The sequence below is a fragment of the Equus caballus genome, chromosome 18 (genome assembly GCF_041296265.1).
Source record: "Equus caballus isolate H_3958 breed thoroughbred chromosome 18, TB-T2T, whole genome shotgun sequence".
NCBI lineage: Eukaryota > Metazoa > Chordata > Mammalia > Perissodactyla > Equidae > Equus > Equus caballus.
This window is the reverse complement of record NC_091701.1, coordinates 40530474-40556184: the sequence shown is the minus strand read 5'-3', so window position 1 is coordinate 40556184 and position 25711 is coordinate 40530474. Positions and strand designations below refer to the sequence as shown.

At 40.4% G+C, this 25711-nt stretch overlaps 1 protein-coding gene across 38 annotated transcripts in view; it reads right to left on the bottom strand.

The window, feature by feature from the left end:
- TANC1 (tetratricopeptide repeat, ankyrin repeat and coiled-coil containing 1) overlaps positions 1–25711 on the bottom strand; it is a 229124-nt gene that overhangs the window by 144281 nt on the left and 59132 nt on the right. For 33 of the 38 annotated variants that reach the window (XM_070241053.1, XM_070241035.1, XM_070241042.1 and 30 more), the window contains one exon: positions 11899–11978. The exons of the other annotated variants lie outside the window; for them this stretch is intronic. In XM_070241053.1, coding sequence (XP_070097154.1) covers positions 11899–11959 — 61 coding nt within the window. In that variant the 5' untranslated portion in view covers positions 11960–11978. The remainder of the gene's footprint in view (positions 1–11898; positions 11979–25711) is intronic. 38 annotated transcript variants of the gene reach the window in all.

Below are 25711 nucleotides of genomic sequence, written 5' to 3'. Positions count from 1 at the left end.
ACAAGATCTTTTCCTAGCCTGTAGTGGGGGGGTAGGGAATGGGAGAGAGAATAAGACGACTTTATATTTTCTGCCTCTGTCGTTTTATTTGCTATATTCCTGCTTTATCACCAAAACCACCAAAAAAAGAAAGAAACAAAGAAGAAAAAATCCTTGCTCGGTTTTTGAAACAGCAGCCTCAATGACATGTCTTGTAAAATATCTTAGCAACAACGTCAATATTGTCTCACCACAGCTCCCCATATTAACATTCCACTCTAATCATGATTTCTCAAATAGAAAATGCAATGCGAGTTACTTACTTCATTCACTCTCTGAACACCATTCTGGGAAGACAGCCCACTAACAATTTCTATAAAGTTGCATGTAAATTAAACATCAAAATTATATTCAATAGCTATTTGTTTTTGTGTATGTAACTTGCAAGTGTGAGAATAAGCAAACATTGATAAGGAATCTGGATAAACATGAGAACCAAATAAAATAGACTGACAAATTACTTTGATCAAATTCTGTCCCTTGTTATTTCTGTAAGGGAATCCGTTCACTCATCTGCTCGTATATCTGTATTTCAAATTCATCCTCACAGGGCTGCCAAAAACAGGGTTTACTAGATAACAGGGGAGACCCTTCTCCTAAGGGTTTTCAAAGTCACATTCACATACCTCTGCCATGGGCAGTCGAGGCTAGCACTGCATAGACAGAAAAACAAACGGCATACCAGTGGCTCCCAAACCTGGCCAACCATTCAAAAACCATTAAAAAAAAAAAATACAGAAGCTGGGGCCCCGTCGCTGGTGAGTGATTCAGCAGGTCTGGTGGGAATTTGAGCCACAAGTGCTTCCAGCGAACCAGCTAGGTTTAGGAATTGCTGGACTCAACAACTACACTAGGGCCCGTTCTGTAAGGCCGTGGTGACTATTGAAATCGCACGGGCACAGCACCTCTGAGTGCACACACATCTTCTCTGCCCAGAATTCTGGAGGCGGATCCCCGCGTTCAGGCCTTCCCCCTCCCCTCTCTCAGCAAACACAGCCCTCCCAGACTGTTTACAGCAACTGTCCCACAGTACTGAGCTAAGGGCAGGCCTATCCCCACGGCTCGCTCCTCCATCTGCACCAGGTGGAATGGCCAGGTCATGTCTGCCACACAGACAAGGGAATGAAGGAAACACAAATATCTGAGATGTCGCCATTTACTAAAGCCAAAAACAGAGGGTGGTCAACGGGTGGAAAAGCAAAGAAAGCAGAATGGTGTAGAAATTACCATAAATTATAATTAAGAGCAAACATTTATAAAGTGCTTACCTACAGTCCAGGCACTGTTCTAAGCTCTCTAACTCGCTAAACCCTCAAGACAACCAACACCTAGGAGGCAGATACTGCTATCATCTCCATTTTACAGATGCAAAAATGGAAACAGGGAGGTTAAGCAACTTGACCTGGAATTGAAGAGAAGCCACCTGGCTGCTATACTGCCCAAAACAGAGACAGAGAGATGAACTGGGTTCACATCCTGACTCTGCCCCCTAGTAACTGGGCAGTCTTAAGCTAGTTCTTTAACTTCTACTAATAAGCTACTGATTATGTGAGGTAACTGTTCATAAGCATTTAGCACACTGTCTGATACACAGTGAACAAAGGGCAACTTTTATTAGTACTGCCATATTTTCTCCCAGGGGATTCACTTCCTGGTGAACTGTGGTTTGCTTCTTGGTTTCTTCAACATCTTGAGGAAGAAAAAGAAATCTCTCACCCCTCCCTCACAACATTTGTGTATCAAAAACTTGTGATACAAATTTAAGTGGTTGTATATTTTATTTCCTTGCTTAATGGGCATTTCCCAAAACCAAGGATATCACATGGTAAAAGCAAAACAAAACAATTTCCCCAGACTGTCAACATTATCATGACTGAATTTAAGAAAAAACAAAGCGTTATTTCATTTGACCCTCACAATTACTATCTGACACACATAGAGACTATTACCTTCATTTTATAGGCAAGAAAACTGAGGTTCAGAAAAACGAAACAACTTGTTCAAAGAGAACCAGTAGGTATGTTCAAACAGGAACTCTTACCGAAGTTTCCTGAAGCCAAACCAGCACAGGGCTTCTTCATCTTTAAGATGCTGCTTCCATAAATGAGGGGGGAGTTGCAGCACTGTTTGGGGAGTCCAATAACCACGGTAACAATTTAATGGACGCAGAGGGAAAAACTCCAGAACCTCTAATCTTCAGAATCTTAGAGCTAAGGATGTAGCTCCAAGAGGTTTAATCAGATTAGCGGCATCAAAACTCTCACGCAAAGCAGGGGAAGAGAGCCGACCTCCATGAAATAATGGTTTGTAATCTCTCAGGCAGTTTTCAACACTGAACTCACAGAATTAAAATAAAATCCTTCACTTAATCCCATCAAAAATGAAGGATGGCTTAGGAATCTAGGTTTTATAATTCAAAATTAAACATGACCTGTTTGACTTGCTTAGAACTCTAGCTAGTAAATGACCAATGGTCAACCAGTTACCAAAACATTAAAACAGCTATTGAACCCAACAGAAAAAATAGGTAAATAAACAGGGAGGACAGAGAAAGAAAATTTAAATCTTTATTTTTGAAAAATACTTATAGAACATATACTATCCGCCAAGCACGGATTTAAGCACTTTATAAATATTAACTCCTTTAATCCTCATAAATGACCCATGAGGCACAGAAAGGTTAAGTAATCTGCTTGAGTTCACACAGCTGGTAAACTGCAGAGCCAGGATACAAATTTAGGCAGTATGGTTTCAAATGGCCAATAAACATTAAAAAAAGTGTTTGAATTCATTCTAAAGAATTGCATAATTAAAACAACGAGATGCAATTTTTGCCTATCATACAGGCAAAGACAAAGTAGTTTGACTATAACCTATGTTGGTAAGTACATGAATAAACAAGCATTCTCATCTACTGAAGGTGGAATTATAAATTTAATGTCACCTTTTTGAATGGCAATTTGACAAAATCTAGAAAAATTATAAATGAAAAAACTTGTTAACCAACAATTTTTCTTACAACTCTTCTTATGAGAGTACAGGCACTTATGTATAAGAAGACTCACTTGAGTATTGACTGTAATGACAACAAAAAAGATACAACCATCAATAGCAGAATAACAAAATAAATTATAGGATATTTGTCCAACATCACACTGAGCAACTTTTTTAAAACCTATATATTAGTATGTGCTAATATGAAACAATGTCTAAAACTGCATTCAATCAACACAGTAATTAACAAAATAAAACACATTGTAAAGTCCCTGTGGGTTTTCCTAAGTATCTATACAGGTGTGTATACGTGTGCATATGCTCATATATGCACAGAAAACATCTAGAAAGATCAAATAAGAAACCATTAACTGCCTTTGGGGGGTAAAAAGGGAAGAAAGAAGAAATGAGGATGAGGTCTTTACTTTTAATACCATTGTATAGCTTTTTAAAATAGTTGTATATTATATTTAATTACTACACTTATGGTGTTTAAATGGCTTCACCAAAAAAAATAGGATGGATTTATAACAGTCTCAAGGACATTAGGTAGAAATGGACTTTAGGATATAGAAATAGGAATATTACTCACAGTGACTGAGTCTAGACTAAGACCAGGTAAGAATCTCAGAAATAAACCTAGAGAGGGAGAGGGGAAAAAAAATTCTTCTAGAGAAGAAAAAACTCAAAAATATCACTAGAGAGAGAAATTATAAATACAAAGGAAATCCACTGTCTTCTATCTCAGGGATATGTTTTCTTTTATGTTTACTCAGTGCTACAGATAAAAATTATAGAGCTAGCCAAAGACATAGTAGAAAGTGAACTAGTCCAGAGTCAAAAGCTACACTTTGATCCCATCTTTGCTTTAACTATATGATGTTAGGCAGTTGGCTGGACATGTGCAGCATGCAGGTGGCTCTCTTCCATCCTTAACCTGGAGTTTGCATCCAGGCTCTTGTACCAGCCAGTTCCATGATCTATAAAAACTCTAGACAAGTGCCCAAACCATCACAGCCACCTGTGTGCACGTCCTGTATCAGAGACATCATCATTCCTGGGTACGCTGTGCTCTAGAACAGTCTCAGGGCACAAAGAATGGCATCATGTACCAAACCTAGCAGGCAGATGCTCCCAAACTTTCTTTAAAATGGGCAACTCTCCAACACACATAAACCTTACGAGAGTGAAAAATCAAAAACCAAGTGCTGAGGTCTTGTTTTATCTTTAGCCCTAAGATAGAGCTGTGGTCACCAGAACATAGGGGAAAAAAATCTCCAAATCTATCCTGCACCTTGAATGGCTCATGTGTTATAACCAGCTTGTCCCCAAAGTGGGTAGGATGTGGGAGACAGAGTGGAGACACACAGATCCTACTTTCTAACTCTATGATTTCAGATGTGAATAAGCGTTTCTCAATTTGATGCTCTCCACCAGGAGTGGGGCTACCCAACTGGTTACCCCTAATGGCCATCCGTCAACCGCAGGACAACTGCAAAGTCAAAGCCCTCATCCCTTTAAGAGGAACAGTAAGTTTAAATCATCCTTCATGGACAAAAAGGCAATCTAGGTCAAAATCTTTGCTAGCCTACCTCCCTCCTCAGGAACTACATTTGCCAGTAGAATATATGAAATCAAGTTTTTTATATTTCTGTGAAATAGAAATAAAACCTTGGAATTCTCCTTCTAGGAAATGCAAGTAGGTCACAGGAAAACTCAAAAATGGAGGGTTTTTTATGGGAATTAAGAAGCTACACACAACAAAGCTTTTTAAAAACAAGGTCCATATAAAATAAGACTTTTTTTTTACTTTTTATTTTTTTAAAAGATTGGCACCTAAACTAACAGCTGTTGCCAATCTTTTTTTTTTTCCCCCTGCTTTATCTCCCCAAATCCCCACAGTACATACTCGTATATCTTAGTTGCAGGTCCTTCTAGTTATGGGATGCAGGACGCCACCTCAACATGGCCTGACAAGCGGTGCCATGTCTGTGCCCAGGATTCGAACCGGCGAAACCCTGGGCCGCCGCAGCAGAGTGCACGAACTTAACCACTCGGCCACAGGGCCAGCCCCAAAATAAGACTTTTTTAAACAGAAAAGTAGCTTTAAAGAAAACAATTACTTATGAAATTAGATTTGACCAAAAAATAGACTCTGAATTGTTAATTTGTATTTCCCTAAGTTTTCTATTGCATTTACACATATACATATAAAAATGGAACCAAAGTAAATAAGTGCTGTTGTTTGAGAATTTCGCCATGTCCTTTATGATGATTCAGACAGGCTGTGACTTGCTGGAGGTCTTATTGGCCATAAAAAGTGGAAGATCTAGGACGAGTCTTGATTTCTCCTCCTTCTCGGTCCAGAACTTCCTCTAATTATGGCTCTCACAGGAAACAGGCAGTTCAGGATGGACCAGCGTCATCCACTACGTGCAGGTGCCTGACACATGACAAACGCTAAGTATTTGTTCCCTTCCTTCTCTAATTCTTTCATCCTTATTATTTCCCCTAAAACACATGGGAAAGTTACAAAGTGGGTGAGGGATGGGCCTTCCACATACAAAGACCTTCATTAATTAAGGATATGTTGAGATGAAACATCTCAGAAACTTTATACGTACTTAGAAATCTATCCTTAAAGCTGCTTGCTGACTCTTGGAATCTCTTTACCAAGGGAAAAAACCTTTCAGTTTAAATTAATGAAGAAAAAGGATAAAACCCAAGTACTTGAGATAGGCTAAAAGGCAAAATAAATTATTTTCAAAGTATAAACCACCATACAACAGACAATGAGTCAGCACTTTCCCTGTTTTGTTATGAGGGAAAAGGGTAAAGATGACAGAAAAGCCTTTAGTATCCAAAGGCAATGGCGCAATCAGTATTTAAAGATAAGAAGTCATGAAAAGAAGCTTCTAGAATATCACTCTTTTGCCTGAGATCAGTCCTACTCCCCCCTTCAACAGAGAAGAAACAAGAAGTTTTAGAAGGGTTTTTTTTAATTGGTTCTTTAAAGTTTCCTCAAGAAAGAAGAGATGTACTGAATATCTAACAGAAGCCAGATGTCAAGCTAGACACTTTGCAAAAAAGTTTTCTTGTTTAACTCTGACAACATCACTGTAAGGTACCTTACCTTAGCAAGGTTAAGAAATTTATCCAAATTCAAGTAAACCAGGAGGGGATCAAGCTAGGATCCGAATCTGTATCTTCTAATTCCAAAGTCTATGTTTTTTTCGAGACTCTGTGACACGTATGAGGGACAACAAAGAAAAACTGATGAAGGAACCAATTAAACCACAGGGAACAGCATTCCTGCTCCTACTAAAATCCTGCCCGGTTCCACTCTATGTTTAAATCATATCCTAATATTTTGCAGAATTTGTTTAAATGCCCTCTAAAGAGAAATACAATACCTTTAGGTCAAATTATTTCTGCTTGTTTTGTTGCTTGGAAAACATTTTTGGAGTCAGTTAACAACAAGATACCAAATATCCATAACTCAGCAAGACAGTCACTGCACTGAATTCCTAAATAATAGTCCACAACCGCAGAAAATGGGCAATGATAATCAAAAGCAGCTTCATATTTTCCGGATAAAACAAAGCATCGTTTGTATTGAGGCATTTTTAGAAAGTACCAGGGAAAACCAGACTGCAGCCTGGAATGGCTTAAAATACCACATTTAACAATCACATCAATGGCTTTTAAACTTTAGAGGCCTACAGCTTCCCTTTATGACAAAGTCAAAGTGAAGGATTAGACAAAAAACTCACAGATTAATTCAGTGCATACTTAAGTTTAGAGATTAGCCAATGCCTTAATTAACACCATTACTAGTGCATTTAGCCAACCAGCTGGGTTTCAACAATGAAAAGGTGAAGGTCAAATGTTTTTTTTTTTAAATATTGCTTTATCTAAATTGCTTCAAACTAAGCCCCCCTGCTGAAAAAAGAATACAAATAATTAAACTGAAAGGAAACGACCAATAAACAATTATTTTGGCATATTAAGCAACTGTTCCTTAATCAGTCTCTATTTTAATGGAGGCAGTACCATAATTAAGAGTTCACCAAGCTTTGTTCTTCTGCCTCAGCTTGGAGCTACTTCCACACCAATATGGAGCAACCAGGAGAGCTGGAGAGGGCAAAAGATGATGGTTTCAAGATTCGCAGAGGGCAAGAGAGGGAGAGGACCAGCCCTCTCCAAGGAGGGCAACAGGCCTTGCCCATCTAATGCTTCCAGATGCCACGAGCTCCTGGGTTAAAAGAAAAAACCAAAAACACTCTAGACTGTGAGTTTTGATTATATAATAGATGTTAAAGAAAATTATATTTCATTCCTTGGAGATCAGTTGGGAAAAAAAAGTCCAGAAAACTAGCAGTGCCATTTACTCACTAGGTAGAAACTAGCTATTATAATGAGCTATACCAGATAGCTGTGCTTGGTTAGTTTCTGATGTGGAGGAGACCTGCCCAATGTCTAAGACTAAAGAACCTTCCACAGTGTGCATCTTGGTGGGAGGTGAAGTCCACCTTACCCTACAGAAGCTAAGAAATCCAAATACACTCATGTCCAGCCTCTCTTGCAGCTAGAACCCAGGCATGGAAACCAGGCTCAGCCATTTAGATGCACCTACTCCACACTTTCAATTATTTCTTGGCTATTCTTAAGCATTTTCTCTTCCAGATGAATCTTTAAATCACGTGGTTATGGTGTATTTTTTAAAAACTGACAGGATTTTTTGGGCAGTGAAAATACTCTGAATGATACTATAAGTGCGGATAGATGTCATTATACACTTGTCCAGATCCAGAGAATGAAGCACACCAAGAATGAACCCTAATGTAAACTATGGATCTGGGGTGATTATGATGTGTCAATGTACATTATCAATTGTAACAAATGTACCACTTTGGTAGGGGATGTTGATAATAGGAGAGGCTATGAATGAGGGGAGCCAGGGAGTATACAGGAAATTGCTATACCTTCTTCTCAATTTTGCTGTGAACCTAAAACTGCTCTAAAAAAATAAAGTCCTTAAAAAAGAAAATAGTTGGGATTGCATTACAGATTAAATAAGATGTATAGATAATTTTGTGAGAGCTGGTCAGTTTAAAATAATGAATCTGCCCATTCAGGAATATGGTATTCCTTTGGGTTTTTTTTGTTGTTTTTTTTTTTGAGGAAGATTAGCCCTGAGCTAACTACTGCCAATCTTCCTCTTTTTTGCTGAGGAAGACTGGACCTGAGCTAACATCCATGCCCATCTTCCTCTATTTTATACGTAGGACACCTACCACAGCATGGCTTTTTTTGCCAAGCGATGCCATGTCCACACCTGGGATCCAAACCCGAGAACCCCGGGCTGCTGAGAAGCCAAAGGTGCAAACTTAACTGCTGCACCACGGGGCCAGCCCCTGGTATTTCTTTCCATTTATTCAGGTCTTCCTTTAATTCCTTCAGTAAAGTTTTATTATTTTCTTCAATATAAGGCTCGTACATTTCTTCTTTAGGTTATTTAAAGTTTTTGTTTCTATCATAAAATGGGCCTTTTTTTGCTACTCATTTTCTAATCAGTGCTGCTGTACATAAAAGACATTAATTTCCTATGCTGCTCTTATATATTCAGTCTAAACTCTTATTAGGTCCAGATTTGATATCAGAATACTCTCAATCTTAGAATGCAGTAATTATTTTTAAATTAAGTACATTTAATAATAGCAACATGAAAGTTTTCTGATAGCAAAGGTTACTTAGACATGTGGTGGAAGGTTGCAGACCTCTCTGGAGAGCTTCAAAATAAAGAAAACACCTCATTTGCTTATTTTAGATCAAGGGCCTAACATAAAAGCAGGGAAAGAAAAAATAGATGCCCTCGTCTGGACCTCCCCACATTATGGTTTAATATTGATTTTTGCTCCCTTAGGCCTAACTCAAAGTCAAGAGAGAAATACAGTGCTCATTTGCAATGATGGACTAATGGGGACAGGTAAATGTAATTTCCCAAAAAACATTTTAAAGTTTTTTTTTTTTTTTAAAGATTTTATTTTTTCCTTTTTCTCCCCAAAGCCCCCCGGTACATAGTTGTGTATTCTTCGTTGTGGGTTCTTCTTGTTGTGGCATGTGGGACGCTGCCTCAGCGTGGTCTGATGAGCAGTGCCATGTCCGCGCCCAGGATTCGAACTAACGAAACACTGGGCCGCCTGCAGCGGAGCGCGCGAACTTAACCACTCGGCCACAGGGTCAGCCCCCATTTTAAAGTTTTTAACACTGCATTCTCCAACTTGATTCTATAGCCTCCAGAAAACACTTTTTGCTCAGCTATAAGCATTTCCTAGGTAAAAAGTATAATTATAAAAAAAAAAAAAAAAAGAATTTTGCTATTCTTAGAGTTTACTCAAAGGCTTTCAAAGTTTAATACTCACTGTACATATTTCAAATGCCCTTATATACATATAACTTGAATTTCAATACCTGCTAAAATTTTACCAATAGTTTAAAATAGATATATGTGACGTTTTCTTTTCAGGATAGGAACTGAGTGTATAACAACTTTTCAACACGTCCGAAAAATTGTTTTCTTTTGAAGAATACTAAATTTAACTCAGTGATTATATTTTCCAAATTCTCAAAATAGCTTCGACATAAAAGTGTAGTTCAAGATTGTCTATAAAAACAAAGGATACGAAAAGCTGAGCTCAATATTTGACATGAATATTTCCTAAATTTCTATGACTGAGTTCAAGTATATAAAAATGAATTTTCCTTTGTCTTTGCAACCAAGAATGGTTTTAATTGGAAACAGTAGAGCAAAATTTTTCCATATTGCAGGAGATATTATTACCCAAGTTTCAAAGCAGTCTCAGCAGATTAGCCAGCTTTCATTTACAGAAAATCTTAGCTATGATTTACTTATATAATGAGAGTTGGCACAGAGCTCAACATATAAATGATCAAATTCCAAGTATTTTCCCTAATCATCTTGTGACAACTTCATCAAGATTTAAAAGTCCATCTGTTTTGTTCCCCAACTAATATAACCAGGTTCTAGTTAAGAGAAAAAAGGCACATAACATACAGATGTTTTATGAAAAATGTTCCCATTGCTTTTTCAAGTTGGTTTGCATTAGTGAAAAGCCATAGTGTAGGATCATCATGAAGAAATAATTCAGGACAATCAGCAGTTGATCTTAAAGACCAAAGGGAGAAATAAACCCAAAATCACATGCTCTAAAACGGAAAAAGTCTCAAACACAAACTGCATTCACCATCTGGCCCATCTGAAAGGCAGGGTTCCGAAAATCATTAATATACTGTTATTCCACATGAGTCTGGCACTGGTCAAAGAGTACGGTAGGTCTGTTGTGAAAGACTCCGTGACTAAGTAGGGAGTTTTGGCTTGGAGACCCTGGCCCTGAGAAAAATAACCCACTGGTTGGCAGCGCCAGCCCAACAGACAGCTTAGGACCTAACTATGCTGGAAATTACAAAGGCATCTAAAGAAGCAAATAATAAAATTCCTAGGATGAGTGTCAGGCGAGCCAAAATTGAAAATAAATTTTTTTTTAATGGCTTTCAGGGAACTAAAGAGAAGGATGCTTTGGCCTTGACCCAGCAGAGGGTGAATGCCCTCCTGGATAGAAATTATGTGAACTGAAAATTCTCCATAGTAACAATTCTAATTAATTATTCAAAGCTAGAGGTTGATTTTCTAAGGTTAAGAGCTAACTATGGTCTCCTGTTTCTATCATTAAAAACTGGTTTCTTCTTTTCTTTGTACCTGCTTACCCAGGCATTAATGAGAAGCTTCTTATGGGACCTTAACAGCAACTTTACAACAAAGTCTCTAAAGGTAAGTCTGCCATTGTGCAGACTTTGTTTAAAGGATAATTAATAATAAATAGAAAATTTGTCTAGGTTTCATATAACCAAAAAGTTTCTCTTATACAAGTACAGAAACAACAAATATTAACATTATCTATTATAAAACCTTTTGAATTAAAGAGTTAACCATAATTCAGTGATGTTTTGGTAACAAGTGTATTTATTTATACCTTACTAGAAATTAAAACTCAAATGTTATTCAATATACAATAACTCAGAAAACCAGTCATTCTATGACTCTGGATTAACGTGAGTTTACAGAGTGAAATGGCACACTTCCGGGAAATCAATCCATGCTAACAGATTTTCATTGTGCAATACAGGTAGGCAATATGTAGTTTTTCTATCAAAAGAAACTTGCTCCAGGGTGTAACACTGAGCGATCACCAAAACAAACTTAAGAGGAGTTTCTCACATGGAACGCAGACTAGAGTCACAATGACCACATATGCACCAGTACTCTACCAACAGGAATGAAATCCAAGCCACATGAAGTAGCTCTCATCATAATGAAACCTAGCAGTCTGGCATTAAGTGGAGCTACACCTGTTAGGAGGAAAATTTGATACTCAAAAGATGAGGACTAGTCAGCCAGCAGTTGCTCGAACATATAAAATGCAATCGCCTGTGGAAAAAAGGAAAAGGCTTTCTAGAAACTAAATTCCTGGACGCACCTGCTATCCCTCAATGTCTCTAACTCTGCCTTTGGATATGAATGACCTGTTAAAATTAGGAACCTCACACATCTTCTGGGAAAGGATTTGGTTCAGAACCCAAATTCAACTTTCAAAGTCACTTCCCATAAGAAAGCTCAGAAATACATTTAGTTTTTCATAGCCTCCAGTACTACATGTGTCTAACCCATACCACTTCTCTGACCCATTCCTGATGCAATGTCATCTGCCCAGCCTGGAATGGGTGAGGTCTCGCTGCCCCACGCCCACCACGCTTGTTCAACTCAACTCAATCTTCTACGCATACCTGTTTCCTTCTTGAGTCCCTTTCCTCCCTCTCGGCTCTTCTTCAGCACAGCCTTTAACATTTTCAATGCTCCTTTGCCTCTAAAGAGAAAAGGAGGGGAGGGAAGAGGAATTAAGGGTTGTAAGTTGGAATATAACTTGCATATTGACACAAGAGGTAATTTGTGTGGAAACAAACAGATCGCTCAGGATAAACATAAAGGTACCTTGAGTTTTACATTAATTTTCTATGAATAAACTAAAATGGGAAACTAAATACTAACGACACGAGTTTTTATAACTTTTAATGAATGATGAGAAGTTCACTGTCTTGTTATAAAAGTTAAAAAAAAAAAAAGAACCCAACAGTGCATTCTCAGCATTCCACATCTAATTAAGGTTATGAGGCTAACTCTGGGCACGTTACTGTAGGATGTCTGGCACAGGAATGCGGGGCTCCCAAGCCTAGTTCATCAAAAGAAAACATTAAAACAGAGAATCAAAAAGATGATGGTTAAGAAGGAAGCTACCTAGTTAAAAGCATGTTTTACAGGTGCTACTGATTATATAACCACAAAGAAAACATTTTGGAAGGTTATCAGAATGAAACATACCTTGTAAGCATTGCAAAATAAATACAGTGGGAACACATTTTTAACCCTGATGTCAGGGGATCCGATCAAACAGCACACACTACAGGAGATTTTTACTGCATATTGTTATAACTTTTTGGAGGGGGTAGAGAAGAAAAGAAGAACAGATCTATGGCATTACAGCTGAATCCTTTAAATAATGAGCTGTATTCTTAAGCAGGGTTGTACTGAGCATAAAAACAACACAATGGCCCAGGCCTTAGCTGAAACATGAAACCACTCCTATAGCAAGAGACAGACAAAAGGACTATTATTTCATCATTTGGTCAGTCTCCTTTAGCTCCCTCTTCCCTGCACTGACTCAGATGAGATGGCTGGACAACTCCAGACAGTAACAAATCTGAGTGGCTTGTGTTACCATCACACCCTTGTTAATGCACTAAGGAGAGGAAGGTAGAAGGCAAGCAGTTTGCTCTTGAAAGAAAGGAGAAAAAGTAAGGAGAGAGGAGAGGAGAGAGAGGGGAAATGAGAGCGCAACTCCTACATAGAAGAGGTCACCCAACCTGCCTAGTCAGCTTGAACGGTTAAAATGGCATCAGTCTAACACCCCACACAACCTCAACCCCAGAATGAAGCAGAGGGATTGTGGGGACCACCGAGAGGGAGGAAGAGTCCCAACGTGCTGCCATTCACAGAACCGCGCAGCATAAGCGCACACGGTGACCTTTCTTATCACTTGGCCCAGACTTGTGTTTATTTTTCTAAGCCCTTTGTTTTTCTACAGCAGAAATAGAGACCCTAGGAGGCTGACTTGCCCAGGGGTCACGCAGCTAATTAAGAACAGGGCCAGAATCCAAATCTGCTGACTCCCAGCAAGAGTCCTCCTCCTTCCACGCACCAGCCTCTCCTCTCAGAGCAATGAAAACTTCGGGCAACAGCAATCAAACAAAATTCAACAAGAAACAAACCTGAGGGACACGTGGAAGATAGTATCTTAAGCAGAATTTGGAGAAAGCAATAGTGAAGTTTATTAGGGCTAAATCATCTTACAAACAAGTCTTTACACACAAAAGGGGCACGGTTTAGAGCCTAATTCTTTTTTAAAAATGCTACTTGAATGAACCCCGGTGAAGAGACTTGGGTTTCACCTAAAGGGCAAGCACTCTATCTGGAAGACAGCCACAGTCCGCTTCCCTAATAAACTGCAGAACTGTGGAAACACAAATTTCTCCTGACGGTCATGCTTAAAAGAGACAACGCAAAATGCTGTAGCATAAAAAATGGAAGCAAAATTAAATAATAAATAGATGCCTGGTAAGCACATTTTATTTTCCAAATAAATCAATCAAACTTCAGAGTTTGTCATGTAGCAAAGACTACACACTTTAAAAATAAAACACAGAAAAATACTGATGGAGCCATGCCAACAGAGCTCGTTCAAGATCTTTCAGTGAACTCCTCCAGAGCCCCGGATTTCCCTTGATCACTGAGCAGCTCGGGTCCCATGATGGTGGTAGTAAAGCTGCCCGTGATTAATCACCCTGCTCACCACCAATCCACAGCAGACCCACCGTGCTACTCAGAATACATGTTCCACAGGGCAAGGACTAGGAGACACCAACTTGGGCATCTCATCCCAGACACCCTGCATGCCTATTTGGGGGAGCTCAGCTGTTTTCAGAATAGTTGCATCTTCCATATCAGTCGTCTTGACTAAAGTGCAAGAGGCTATCAGATATCTGCTGTAATTTTTTTTTTTTTTTTGAGGAAGATTAGCCCTAAGCTAACATCCACTTCCAATCCTCCTCTTTTTACTGAGGAAGACTGGCCTTGAGCTAACATCCATGCCCATCTTCCTCTACTTTATGTGTGGGACGCCTACCACAGCATGGCTTGACAAAGTGGTGTGTAGGTCCGCACCCGAGATTTGAACTGGTGAACCTCAGGCCACCAAAGTAGAATGTGTGAACTTTAACCGCTGCACCACCAGGCCAGCCCCTCTACTGTAACTTTTTTTTTTTTAGTTCTTGCTTTCCTGCATTAACAGCAGGTCAAGGCAAAAGGCTTAAATTTATATTTTAAAAGCTATTCAAACTGTGACCTGGAGAAACTTTGATGATACCGGAGTGCAACAGTAAGGAACCGCCCCCCACCCCCACCCCATACACACACACACACACACACACACACACACACCTGAAAGGAAAAAAATAAGACTGCTCCCAGTGAGTTAAATTCTGAATTTAACACAGATCAGAGTGGAGCCATGCAAAGCTACCCAGGAGTCCCAGTCATCCGTGGCCTAAAAGACATAACTGGAACTTCATATTCATCAACAGACCTAAAGACTGTGCCTATCTGCAGTCAGAAAGAACCACAGCAATAGGCTGGAGGGGCCAACACTGGCAGAGTACAGTCCAGAGAAGATTATCTGGCACATGACAGAATCCTATATACTTACAAACACACACCCCCACATCCAATTCTGGAAACAGACCCATCAGGCTTTCAGAGACCAGTGCCACTAGACGCTGGTATCATAACCACTTTCCCTTGTTCCAATTCTATTTTCACTGAGCAACCCCTCATGATTTGGCTCCTTTCTTAGCCTAACAGTGGGGAGAGAGTGTGCTGCTCTAGTCAACCCAACACAACTGTCTGGCTTATTGAAAAATATGATTCCGGGAATAAATTAATAAACCGGTGTTCTGGCTTTAATCAAAAGTTCTCATGAGCTTTGTTAAAGGGAGTCACTTTGCCAAGTGCAATTCATTTAAAACATGGAGAATATTGAGTTTGACCCCACTTTGAGTACCAAAAGGAAGACAGTGGTAAATTCTTGAATATAAAGGCCACCAGGAAGCAATCTTGTGGGGGCAGCGAGCAGGTTCTCCCCAAGCGACACCCTCTGTGTCACCACACTTCCCTTCCCAAAACAATGTCGACTATCGTCATTTTTCCCCTAAAAAGGGTGAACACTGACCTGCCACAGAAGTGAACCAAACAGAAATGATGCAAACCAGCCTTCCAGACACAGTAATTCAGATGCAACTGATTAAATGACAAGCCCAACACACTGAAAAGAAACTGCCAGAAGGCATCAAGTTGCTACTAGAGGACCATACATGTGGTGAGGAAGTACTTTCAGACAAGCACTACAGGATATAACATAAGAAATACTGTCTTTTTTCACTTTAAATATTATGTTATAGACCAAAAGGCACAGGTGTAACGCAAATAAATACTGGCCAGATAGAATCCCTCAACTTTTGCCCATAAAACCTTAGCATCAGGGGTGGCCCCGTGGCCAAGTGGTTAAGTTCGCGTGCTCTGCTGCAGGCAGCCCAGGGTTTCGTTGGTTCAAATCCTGGGTGCACACATGGCACTGCTCATCAAACCACGCTGAGGCAGCATCCCACATGCCACAACTAAAAGGACCTACAACGAAGAATATACAACTACGTACTGGGGGGCTTTGGGGAGAAAAAGGGAAAAAAATAAAATCTTAAAAAAAAATTTTTTTTTTTAATTTTAAAAAACCTTAGCATCTATGACAGCAAGCAGTACAAATATATGGTTGGATTTAAATACTTAAATCCTTGAAAAAGTAGAGAACTTCAGCTGTCATTTCTTTAAATTATTTACTTTTGAGGAAGAGAGGAAAGATCAGCCTCTAAGTTACAACTGAAATTAGCTAACGGGAGAAAATTTCCTATAACGTTCATTTATAAGAAACTAAAACATGAGTATGTGACATCACCCTCAGAAGACTAACGACCTGAAGTCACCTAAATCTCCTTATTTTTCTACTATCATCCAACATGTAAGTTTCCCAGGTGCCACAGATTCCTCCTGTTAAAACCTTCAGAAGCTAAATCTCAACTACTAAGCTTACTTTCACTTCTTGAATTTCTCCTTTTAAACATAAAGCCTTCAGGGATAGGTACAACGTCCTCATGTTGTTTGTCAGAATTCTGCACAGTGATTACAATGGTATATAAAATATAACAAAAGTTACCCTAGATAAAACAGTGAGACGATTTCAAGACAAGCCAAAATCTATTTCACCTCGAAACCACAATGGCACTATTGTAGCCATGACCGCCACCTTGTCTGCAATCGTAGACTAATACTGGCATTAAAATTTTTCTCTTCTAGAGTGCCATACTGCCTGTTTACACAATTTCAAGTCAAATCTGTGAGCTGAGGGCAGGGACCATGTTTATTCTCTAATAGAGACAAACAGAAGCCAGAACACAGGCTTCACACCCACTCTGTTCTCAATATTTGTTGACAGATTTAACTAGGCTGCAATGAATACAGATGCGAGAGTTCCTCCAAATCAAGCAATTAACTGACATTTATAGCAGCTTATAAGTTACAAAGAACATTCCTATATATTCTCATTTGCAAGGAATGCAAAAAAAACTCAGTTAAATCCATGCGACATCAGGCAATGAGATACCAGGCAGGAAAATGCTGCATTTCATAATATCCCTCACATCCATACCTGAATTAACCTTAAAATTTCAAGATAATAATAAAATCTTATTATCCACTTGTCCTGAATATCTAAACACATGCTTTGTGCAGACTCCATTTGAGGGAGCTTCTCCCATCACACTATCATCCATCTGACCTCAAAGCAAAGTCGTCTCTGAAGGTGCCTCCTTGGTTTCATCAAAATAAATCAATAAAGGGGCTGGCCCCGTGGCTGAGTGGTTAAGTTCGCGCGCTCCGCTGTAGGCGGCCCAGTGTTTCGTTGGTTCGAATCCTGGGCGCGGACATGGCACTGCTCATCAAACCACGCTGAGGCAGCATCCCCCATGCCACAACTAGAAGGACACAACAAAGACTATACAACTATGTACTGGGGGGCTTTGGGGAGAAAAAGGAAAAAAATAAAATCTTAAAAAATAAATAAATAAAATAAAAAATAAATCAATAAAGCCAGAGTAACAAAATTTACAAGTGAAACACTGGAAACTGAGGTGTACGTAATAATTTTTTTTTTTTTTTAATTTCTGGAAAAGAGAGAAACACCAAAAACAAATTTGGGGCCCCAAAAATTTTTGTTCAACCTAGTAAGGTTTGACTCTTCTAAATAATAGCCATGTCTTCCATATGACTACCTTTAGAACTTTTCTTTGCATTAGCAACCTTTAGTATTTATCAAAAGAAAGGAAATGGGTGGTGGCAGTGGGGGGTCTGAAGCAGCCTACAAGATAAATAATATAGAAGAGAGCAAATAAGAGAAAACAAAGCAGAATAGAGACGACTGAGGAAACAAAGAGGTCTGGAGGGGGCAGTGGCTGCTGGCTGGAAATTGACGGAAATCTGCATTATAGAAGCTTCCTGAAAGCAAGAGTCATATCTCAACATTCTTTTAGGGTTTCAGAGGCTGGGAAAAACCAACCTTTGACGAATACTTGAAATTCCAGGAGGTCTCTCTCACTTTCTTTTTGTTTCCCTGTAGTACATAAAGCCTAGGAATCTAGAGACCTCATCCTAGCCCTGGTCCTAGCATTGTGACCTGAAACCAGTCACTGAACTTCTGGAGGATTCAGATACTTTGTCCAGAAGAGCTGGGGAGGACAAGTGGGCTATTAACCAAGCAATCACAAAACAACTGTGATAATAGGTAAAGAACTGGCCTTTGGTTTTGCTTAAGTTGCATAGCTGGGAAATATGGCATCATGAGGTTACAATTTATTCCCTAAGAGACAAAGGCCCAACCATTCCGATCTTCTTTATTCAAACCCATTCTACAAATTATACTTCCAATTCTACTGTTCTTTTCTTTATAGGTAGGTTCCTCTGAGGCAAAAAGACTTCAGATTTGAGTATGAGTTATTAAAAGTCACAAGTAATGTTAATTTAAAAGAGTTGTGCGGGAGCCGGCCTGGTGGCTCAGCGGTTAAGTTTGCAGCACATTCTGCTGCAGCGACCCGAGGTTTGCCGGTTCTGATCCCAGGCACAGACCTATTCACTGCTTGTCAAGCCATGCTGTGACAGATATCCTACATATAAAGTAGAGGAAGATGGGCATGGATGTTAGCTCAGGGCCAGTCTTCCTCAGCAAAAAGAGGAGGATTGGCAGCAGATGTTAGAGCAGGGCTAATCTTCCTCTAAAGAAAAAAGTTCTGGGAAGGAAGTTTTGAACTCGAATGTTTAAGTTCTGATGCCCAAAATTAAGTGGAAACTCCCTGTTAGATTAAAATCACTTTCAACCTATACTTAAAATATTCTGCTGGAAGATATACAAGTTGTTTCGGGAAAAGTTTCTTAAGAAAAGCTGACTCTCGGGGCAGGCCCTGTGGCCTAGTGGTTAAGTTCGGCGTGCTCTGCTTCAGTGGCCTGGGTTTGGTTCCCAGGCAGGCACAGACCTACACCACTTGTAGCTGCCATGCTGCAGCAGCGAGCCACATACAACATAGAGGAAAATTGGCACAGATGGTAGCTCAGGGCGAATCTTCCTCCGTAAAACAAACAAACAAACAAACAGTTGACTCTCCTAAGCCAGTACTTCAAGTTGCTAGAAAATTACTACATGTAAGTTTCTTTAAAGAAGTTATTTTGATAGCTACTTGGCAAAAAGGAAATTTCACTTTTGGAGGAAAATATGAAGAAGCTATTTCCCTCTAGCCACAACAACCATTTTTGTATATTGTGAAGGGATGTGTTATGTGCGACTTCCCAGGCCATGGCAGTCAAGGTGTCTTCTCTCTGATTCTACACCCCACTTTGCACTGGTAGATGGTTATCAATCAAACTTACGGTGAAAAATGTTGAACTCTACAAATCCTGATGGCACCTAGCAATGTACCTTATATACAACAAACAATAAATCTCTTTAAATGAATGAGTCACAGGGTTTTTAGGGAAGGGAAGTCAAAATCGATGGCAATTCTCTCCCACAAGGGGTTTGGAGTAATAATTTAAGGATTCTTCTGGTCCCAAGTACTAATTTCCAAGTTTACAGTCAAAATTATCTGGCTTATCCACAATGAACAACACATTCCCATAGCTGGATCTGTTTTGTTATCAGGCCCTCAGAAGCATCAGCTACAGGAAAGTCTTTTTTTTTTTTTAGGTATGCTTTTTGGTGAGGAAGATTGGCCCTGAGCTCACATCTATTGCCAATCTTCCTCTTTTTTTCCCTTCCCCAAAGCCCCAGTACATAGCTGTATATCCTATGTGGGATGCCACCACAGTATGGCTTGATGAGCAGTGGGTAGGTCCATGCTCAGGATCCAAACCAGCAAACCCCAGGCCACCAAAGTAGAGTGCAGGAACTTACCCACTTACACCACCAGGCCAGCCTAAGGAAAGTTTTAGTTTGTTATTTCAAATACGCATACAAAAGGGATAAGTACGATGACAAAAAAGTCAAAACCTGAAATCAATACATTCTCCCTCAAATCAGGAAGGGCTCAGATAGGGGAATAATCAAGAGCAGCCTTCCTGGCAATAATCATTATGCCTCCCGGGCCAAGGGCTATTGTGCAAGGCGGAGCACCAGTCTTGCAGAAAGCCCTGCTCACCTAGGAGCTGTCTTCACCTGGACGCTCTCCAACCAAGCACCTGCCTCCCCACCCTAACAGCAAGATGCTCCTAACTGGAAGACAAAATAACTGCAAGATTATCACCACCACCACCACCCCCCCAATATTCATAGTTATTTAGATCTATTAGAGAAAGTAAATTTCACAAGCCCACTTCAAAGCCCACCTTTCAAAATCTCCCCCTCTTAGAAGGCTTCTTAACCTTATTTTAATTCTTATCCACCTGCTTCCTACACTAGGCTATGAGCCTCTGGGTGGTCAGACCCTGCCCCGCTCCCCATCCCAGCACAGTATTTGTCTTCTCATTTTAATATCAATGGATACACTGTGGAGGAACATACCTTTAACCTACATATAATTCTCAAAGGGAATGGCTGTACCTTAAAACAGATTTCCGTACTTCAATAAATTTAAATATGTAATAACCTCATTTAAAATGCAAGATCCTGAACACCAGAAGAACTTGCCCTGACTCTCCTGGGCCAGCAAGTGGCAGAGACAGGGTTACAACCTGGTTTTCCAATTAAAGAATAAGCATTGAGTTAGCAATTGCAGGTTTTTCATTCTACGCACATTCCTAGGTATCTACTCAAAGAAGAATACAAAGTCAAATATAATACGATGGAGGAGGAAGAGAAAAATGTCAACAAACATGGGCAGGAAGGAAGCCACAAGTGCAGGCCTCCATTTTCTCTATAAAGTAAAAATAGGGTATGAGAGGAACAGTGAAGTTTCAGAATAGCCGTTGTAGAGGAGAAGGCAGCAAGCACAAGATTAAAAGGACAGCTGAACCCGGGTTTCAGACCAGGCCACGGCACCAATGAGGAAACTGTGCAATTCCCTTCTCTGATGTTCAGTCCCAAGAAAGAACCATCCAGAGGATGAGAGGACTGATCAGTGATTGGGCATTTGGAGCACAGGTCCAAGAAGACTGCTAAGGGTGCTCGTACCAGAGTGCTCAGGGTGGCATGCCAGGGCATCAAGGCTGGACAGGAAGAGTGAAGCCTTTAGAGGGATGACAGCCAGAGAGAAGAAAGAGATCGCAAACAGTCTCAAAGAGATCAAAGAGCAATCACAGTTGGACTAAGTGAATGAGGAAGTTGAAAGAGCGTCTGGTCCTTTTAAATAAATTTTAAAAATTTTGGATGTGGAACAATTCCAGACAATGATAAAGCCCACATGATGGCTAATTGCATGGTTTTGTAAAGTGGAATGTCCTTACGTGAGGGGTGTTGGAAACAAAGAAGTCAAGGAACTTCATTCTTGGTCTGCGGAATTCAGATGCTGCTGCAGTCAGGGAGGCAGATTTAGGATATCAACAACATCCTAACAGCTAACATTTACTAAGTGTTTACTCTATGTCAGTTAAGGTGAACAGTTGCACGTACATACATAATCTCATTTTATCCAAAAAAAAAAATTATCTGTGAGATAGTTTATTATTTCCTTTTTATAAATAAGGAAGCAGAAGGTTAAGGAGATTAACAACTTGCCCAAGGTTGCACAGGTAGTAAAGGTGGAACTGGGACTTGAACCCAGGGCTGACTTGAAAGCTCAGGCACTGAGCAGTTGCCTCCAAAGTCCTCAGTGAACTGGGGGGAGGGGGTACAGGGAGGTGACCAGGAAAGCACAAAATACAAGCCTCAAAGTCAAGGTGGCTTTTGCACGAGAGTGGAAATGTAGTTGTTATGGGTCCAGACAAGGAGAGCTGGGAGAAAACCAACATCAACCCTGCACCCCAGTGGTCATGAGGCCAAAAGCTCGTGGAGAAGCACTAGGGTTTCAATATGAACCACAGTCTTTGAATGTGGTCCCATCCTCTCTCACACAGCTCAGGGGAGAACATGACTAGGGCCACAGGATCCTCCTCTGTGTAAGGTTTACAGCAACTGGAGACCCAAGTCCCATCCCTCCTTATGGTGGTCAGCTCCATCACAACCATACTCTCATTACACTCTCTTCTCTTTTCCCTTCTCCTTCCTGTTCAGTTTTCCAATTCTGTCATACTACAGAGCCAAAATCTCCAACTTACACTGACCACCTTCTTAATGTGTGGCGATTACAACTCCCTGAACAAAGGTAGGCTTTGGGCAAGTTATTTCGCCTTTCACAGACTCAACTGTCTAATGGGAATACGGCTCCCTTTCCTGCTCGACTGAACAATTTCAGGTCTCCTCCATCTGAAGATGCAATAATTTTAAGGGTGAAACTTTATTTCTTGTTCTTAAGACCACTGTAATCACGGTAGCTGATAAACCATCACCAAAGATGAAAAAAAAGAACACTTCAGAGGAGTCTATGGCATGGGTGATAAGCCTTTAGTATAAAAGGAGAAGAGAACTTGAAGACATGTCAGAAAGTCCATTTTTCAAAAAGTGTTAAAAGGCACTCAATCAATCAATGCCAGCTGAATAAAGTCTGGTATTATAAATCTAAAGAAATTAAATTTTTTAAATTGCACTGCATCTGGCCTCAAAGTGAAAAGGGTCAGACAACTTCAAAGATGACCCATGAAAGGCAGCTATTTATTACCAAAAGATCTCTTGCTTATGTAGCTGACAGATGGGTCTTTCACTTAAAGCCCCAGAATATAAGACATCAAAATCCCTCCTCCACTTCTGTCAGTGACTTGGTATGATGCTCTGAACAAGGTTATAACCTCCCTGGGCCCTAATTTCATTAGGATGGGAGTTCTCAATCCTGTGTAGTGTTTTGTTTTTTTTTTTAACTCCCCCAGGTGATTCTAATGCACAGCCAGCAACACTTATTTACTACTAACTATATTCCAGGCACTGCTTGAAGCACTCAGTATATAGACAGATAGATAGATAGTCATTTATAGTCATTTAATCCTCGCAACCACCCTCTGCAGAAGGTACTGTTAGTATCTCCATTCTACAAGGGCACCGAGAGGCTAGTGACTTGCCTGAGGCCACACAGCTCAGGAACGCAGAGCCAGGGTGCCCATCCAGGCAGTCTGGCTCCAGAGCCCGGCCAGGCAATCCCTATCCTATGCTATGCCTTTTTTTTTGCATAAAAATGAGAGAGACTAGCCCCAAGGGCCTGGTGAGGTGGTCAAACACAGAGAAAATTGCCAAACGGGAAAAAAAAATCATCTTTGACCATACACACACATACCCCTGCCCTCCCAGAGAGCAGCACCCATGCCTCAAATCTATCCTGAAAAAGAGCATCTTCCTCCTTTCAGAGATACAAACTGTCCACTCCCTCAAGTTCTTCTAGGCAGCAACTTAGAGTTATTTCAAACTCCACTGTTGTCAGTTTGTGTGACCTGGAGGCATCGTGCAACAAAACACATGCTAAAATGAGCAAGCTCTTCAGCTCATGAGCTCACGGGGGAGGACACTGGGAGCTGGGCCATACTGCCAACAGGGAAGACTACGTGGGGCAGAGACCTCTGTGTCACACGGGCAATGCTTCCCCTTTCTTAACACTTTCCTAGGAATTAGGAACTATATTATTCAAGAGGAGCTCAAAAAACCACCCTGTTTCTCACTGAATGAACTGCATGAAGCTTGTTAAAAGGGGACAGGAGGGGCAACGAATGGGAAATTTCTTTCTCTGGGCAATTTTACATAGTCCAATAAACATACTTAGGTTTTAACCTTGGACATCAAGTTCTAAAATAGAGCATGCTTCGAGCCGGCTCGGGGCAGAGTGGTTAAGCTTGTGCTCTGCTTTGGCGGCCTGAGATTTGCTGGTTCAGATCCTGGGGACGGACCTACACACTGCTCATCAAGCCATGCTATGGTGGCATCCCACATAGAGGAACTAGAAGGACTTGAACGAGGATATACAACTATGGACTGGGGCTTTGGAGAAGGAAAAAAAGAGGAAGATTGGCAACAGATGTTAGCTCAGGGCCAATCTTCAAAAAAAAAAAAATTAGGGTATGCTTGCAGTAATAATGCAGTGGAGAGTTGAATCAAATTCATGCAAGCCACACAGCATCATCTCTTCCCACAGCTAAAGCAAATAATAACACATGCAGCACTGTGCTCTTATCTGAAATTTGTAAGGGAAATCATTCTTGGCCATAACATTTGGTTACAGTAAGCAGTCTTAAAAGGAACTGCCACAGGGCCTGTGAGAACAGTCACATGGGAATGGGCGATGGCTTTATTTTCTAATTCATTCCAACATCTCCCACATGGGGAATACCAGAGCTCCAGATGATAAAAGTCAAAGACAAGTCATGCTAGGAAACAAAAACCAAATATGTTCGGACTTCTCTTGTTTTTAATGTTAACAAATTCAGTCTCAAAGTAAGATGAGAAAGATACAAGAGTGCCATCCAAAGCAGGAGTTTCTGATCTTTTAACCACCATGGACTGCTTCAGCAATCTAGACCCTCTAATCAGAACGTTTTTCAATGATTCTGATGTAGAAAATATGATTACTAAGAAAATCAATGGTATTGAAACAGATATCAAAATATTTAAAAAGCAAATGTGTGATAATGGTAATGCGCGCTTCTCAATGCGTAAATAACAAGACAGCAGCAGGCTAACAGCTATTGTAGTTTACTAAGCAGTGATGGGCATAAATGATAGTTTAAATTATGTCCAATAACATGATACAAAAATCCGTGCCAAAGCCACAGGTACTACTGACAGTACCTGGTTTCTTGCCCACTTTCATGATTGAAGGAAAGGCCACATTTTGGTTAGAAGTTAGTGAAAATAAAGATGTAAACTTTTTTCTCCACCCATCCAAGTTCACAGACCCCCTGAAGTCCATTCAGGGACTCCAAGGGTTAGGGACCCCAACCCAGAGAATCAGAGTCAGACTCAATGGAACAATTACTCAGACTTGCCAAGAGCTCAGCTAATTGCCCAGGTGCTTCCAGAGACACAGTAGCTTGGTTTTATTCCACTCACAGAACCACTGAAATTCAGAAAATTAAACAGTAATTTACTGATTGGCACACACTAGCAGGAGTAGGCATTCCACATATGCACCACTCCTAGAAATTAAAGGCCAAGTCCCTAGTTTTCACAGTGGTCTGTAAAGGTTCTTTTTAACAAGAAAGTCCATCACCGCCAAATTACTAACTCACCCACAATAACCAGCCTGGCACTGCAGGAGAAAGACCTGTGGAAATTTACAGTGTGAGACAATCTACAAAAACAGGAAAGTCGGGTTGAATGACTGGGACAACTGTGCTTTATATTGATTATGTTGTTCTCTTGCATGCTCTCCCTATTTTTTAGAAAGGTATTTAAGGTCTAGCAAGTCTAGTCTTCCAAAGAACTGGATCAGGCTTCCTAGAGAGGGCGTACCCAAGGCTTGGCCTCTCCAGCCCCCGCTGCCTCATACATACAGTCAGGCCATTTCCCAGCTATGTGCTCCAAATCAGGGGATGCCCGTATGAGGATAAATATAATTCAGAGTCCAAAATACATGGACTTAGGTTGGGCCATTGCCAATTTCTCATGGATCCTGGGTAACTGAGCCGGTTTTTGTTTTCATGGTCAGGACCCACAACAACAGCTGCAGGAGCACAATACTTTTTCTAGACTAATAAAATTACCTAAGTCTGGTTCACTGTCTCAGCTGTGGCAGCAGCCAAACTTCCCAGAAAGAGGCAAGCCTCGTGTAGTTCTAGAAGAGCTGGGATGGTAGCTCTGAACCAAACTAAAGGCATTCAAACCCA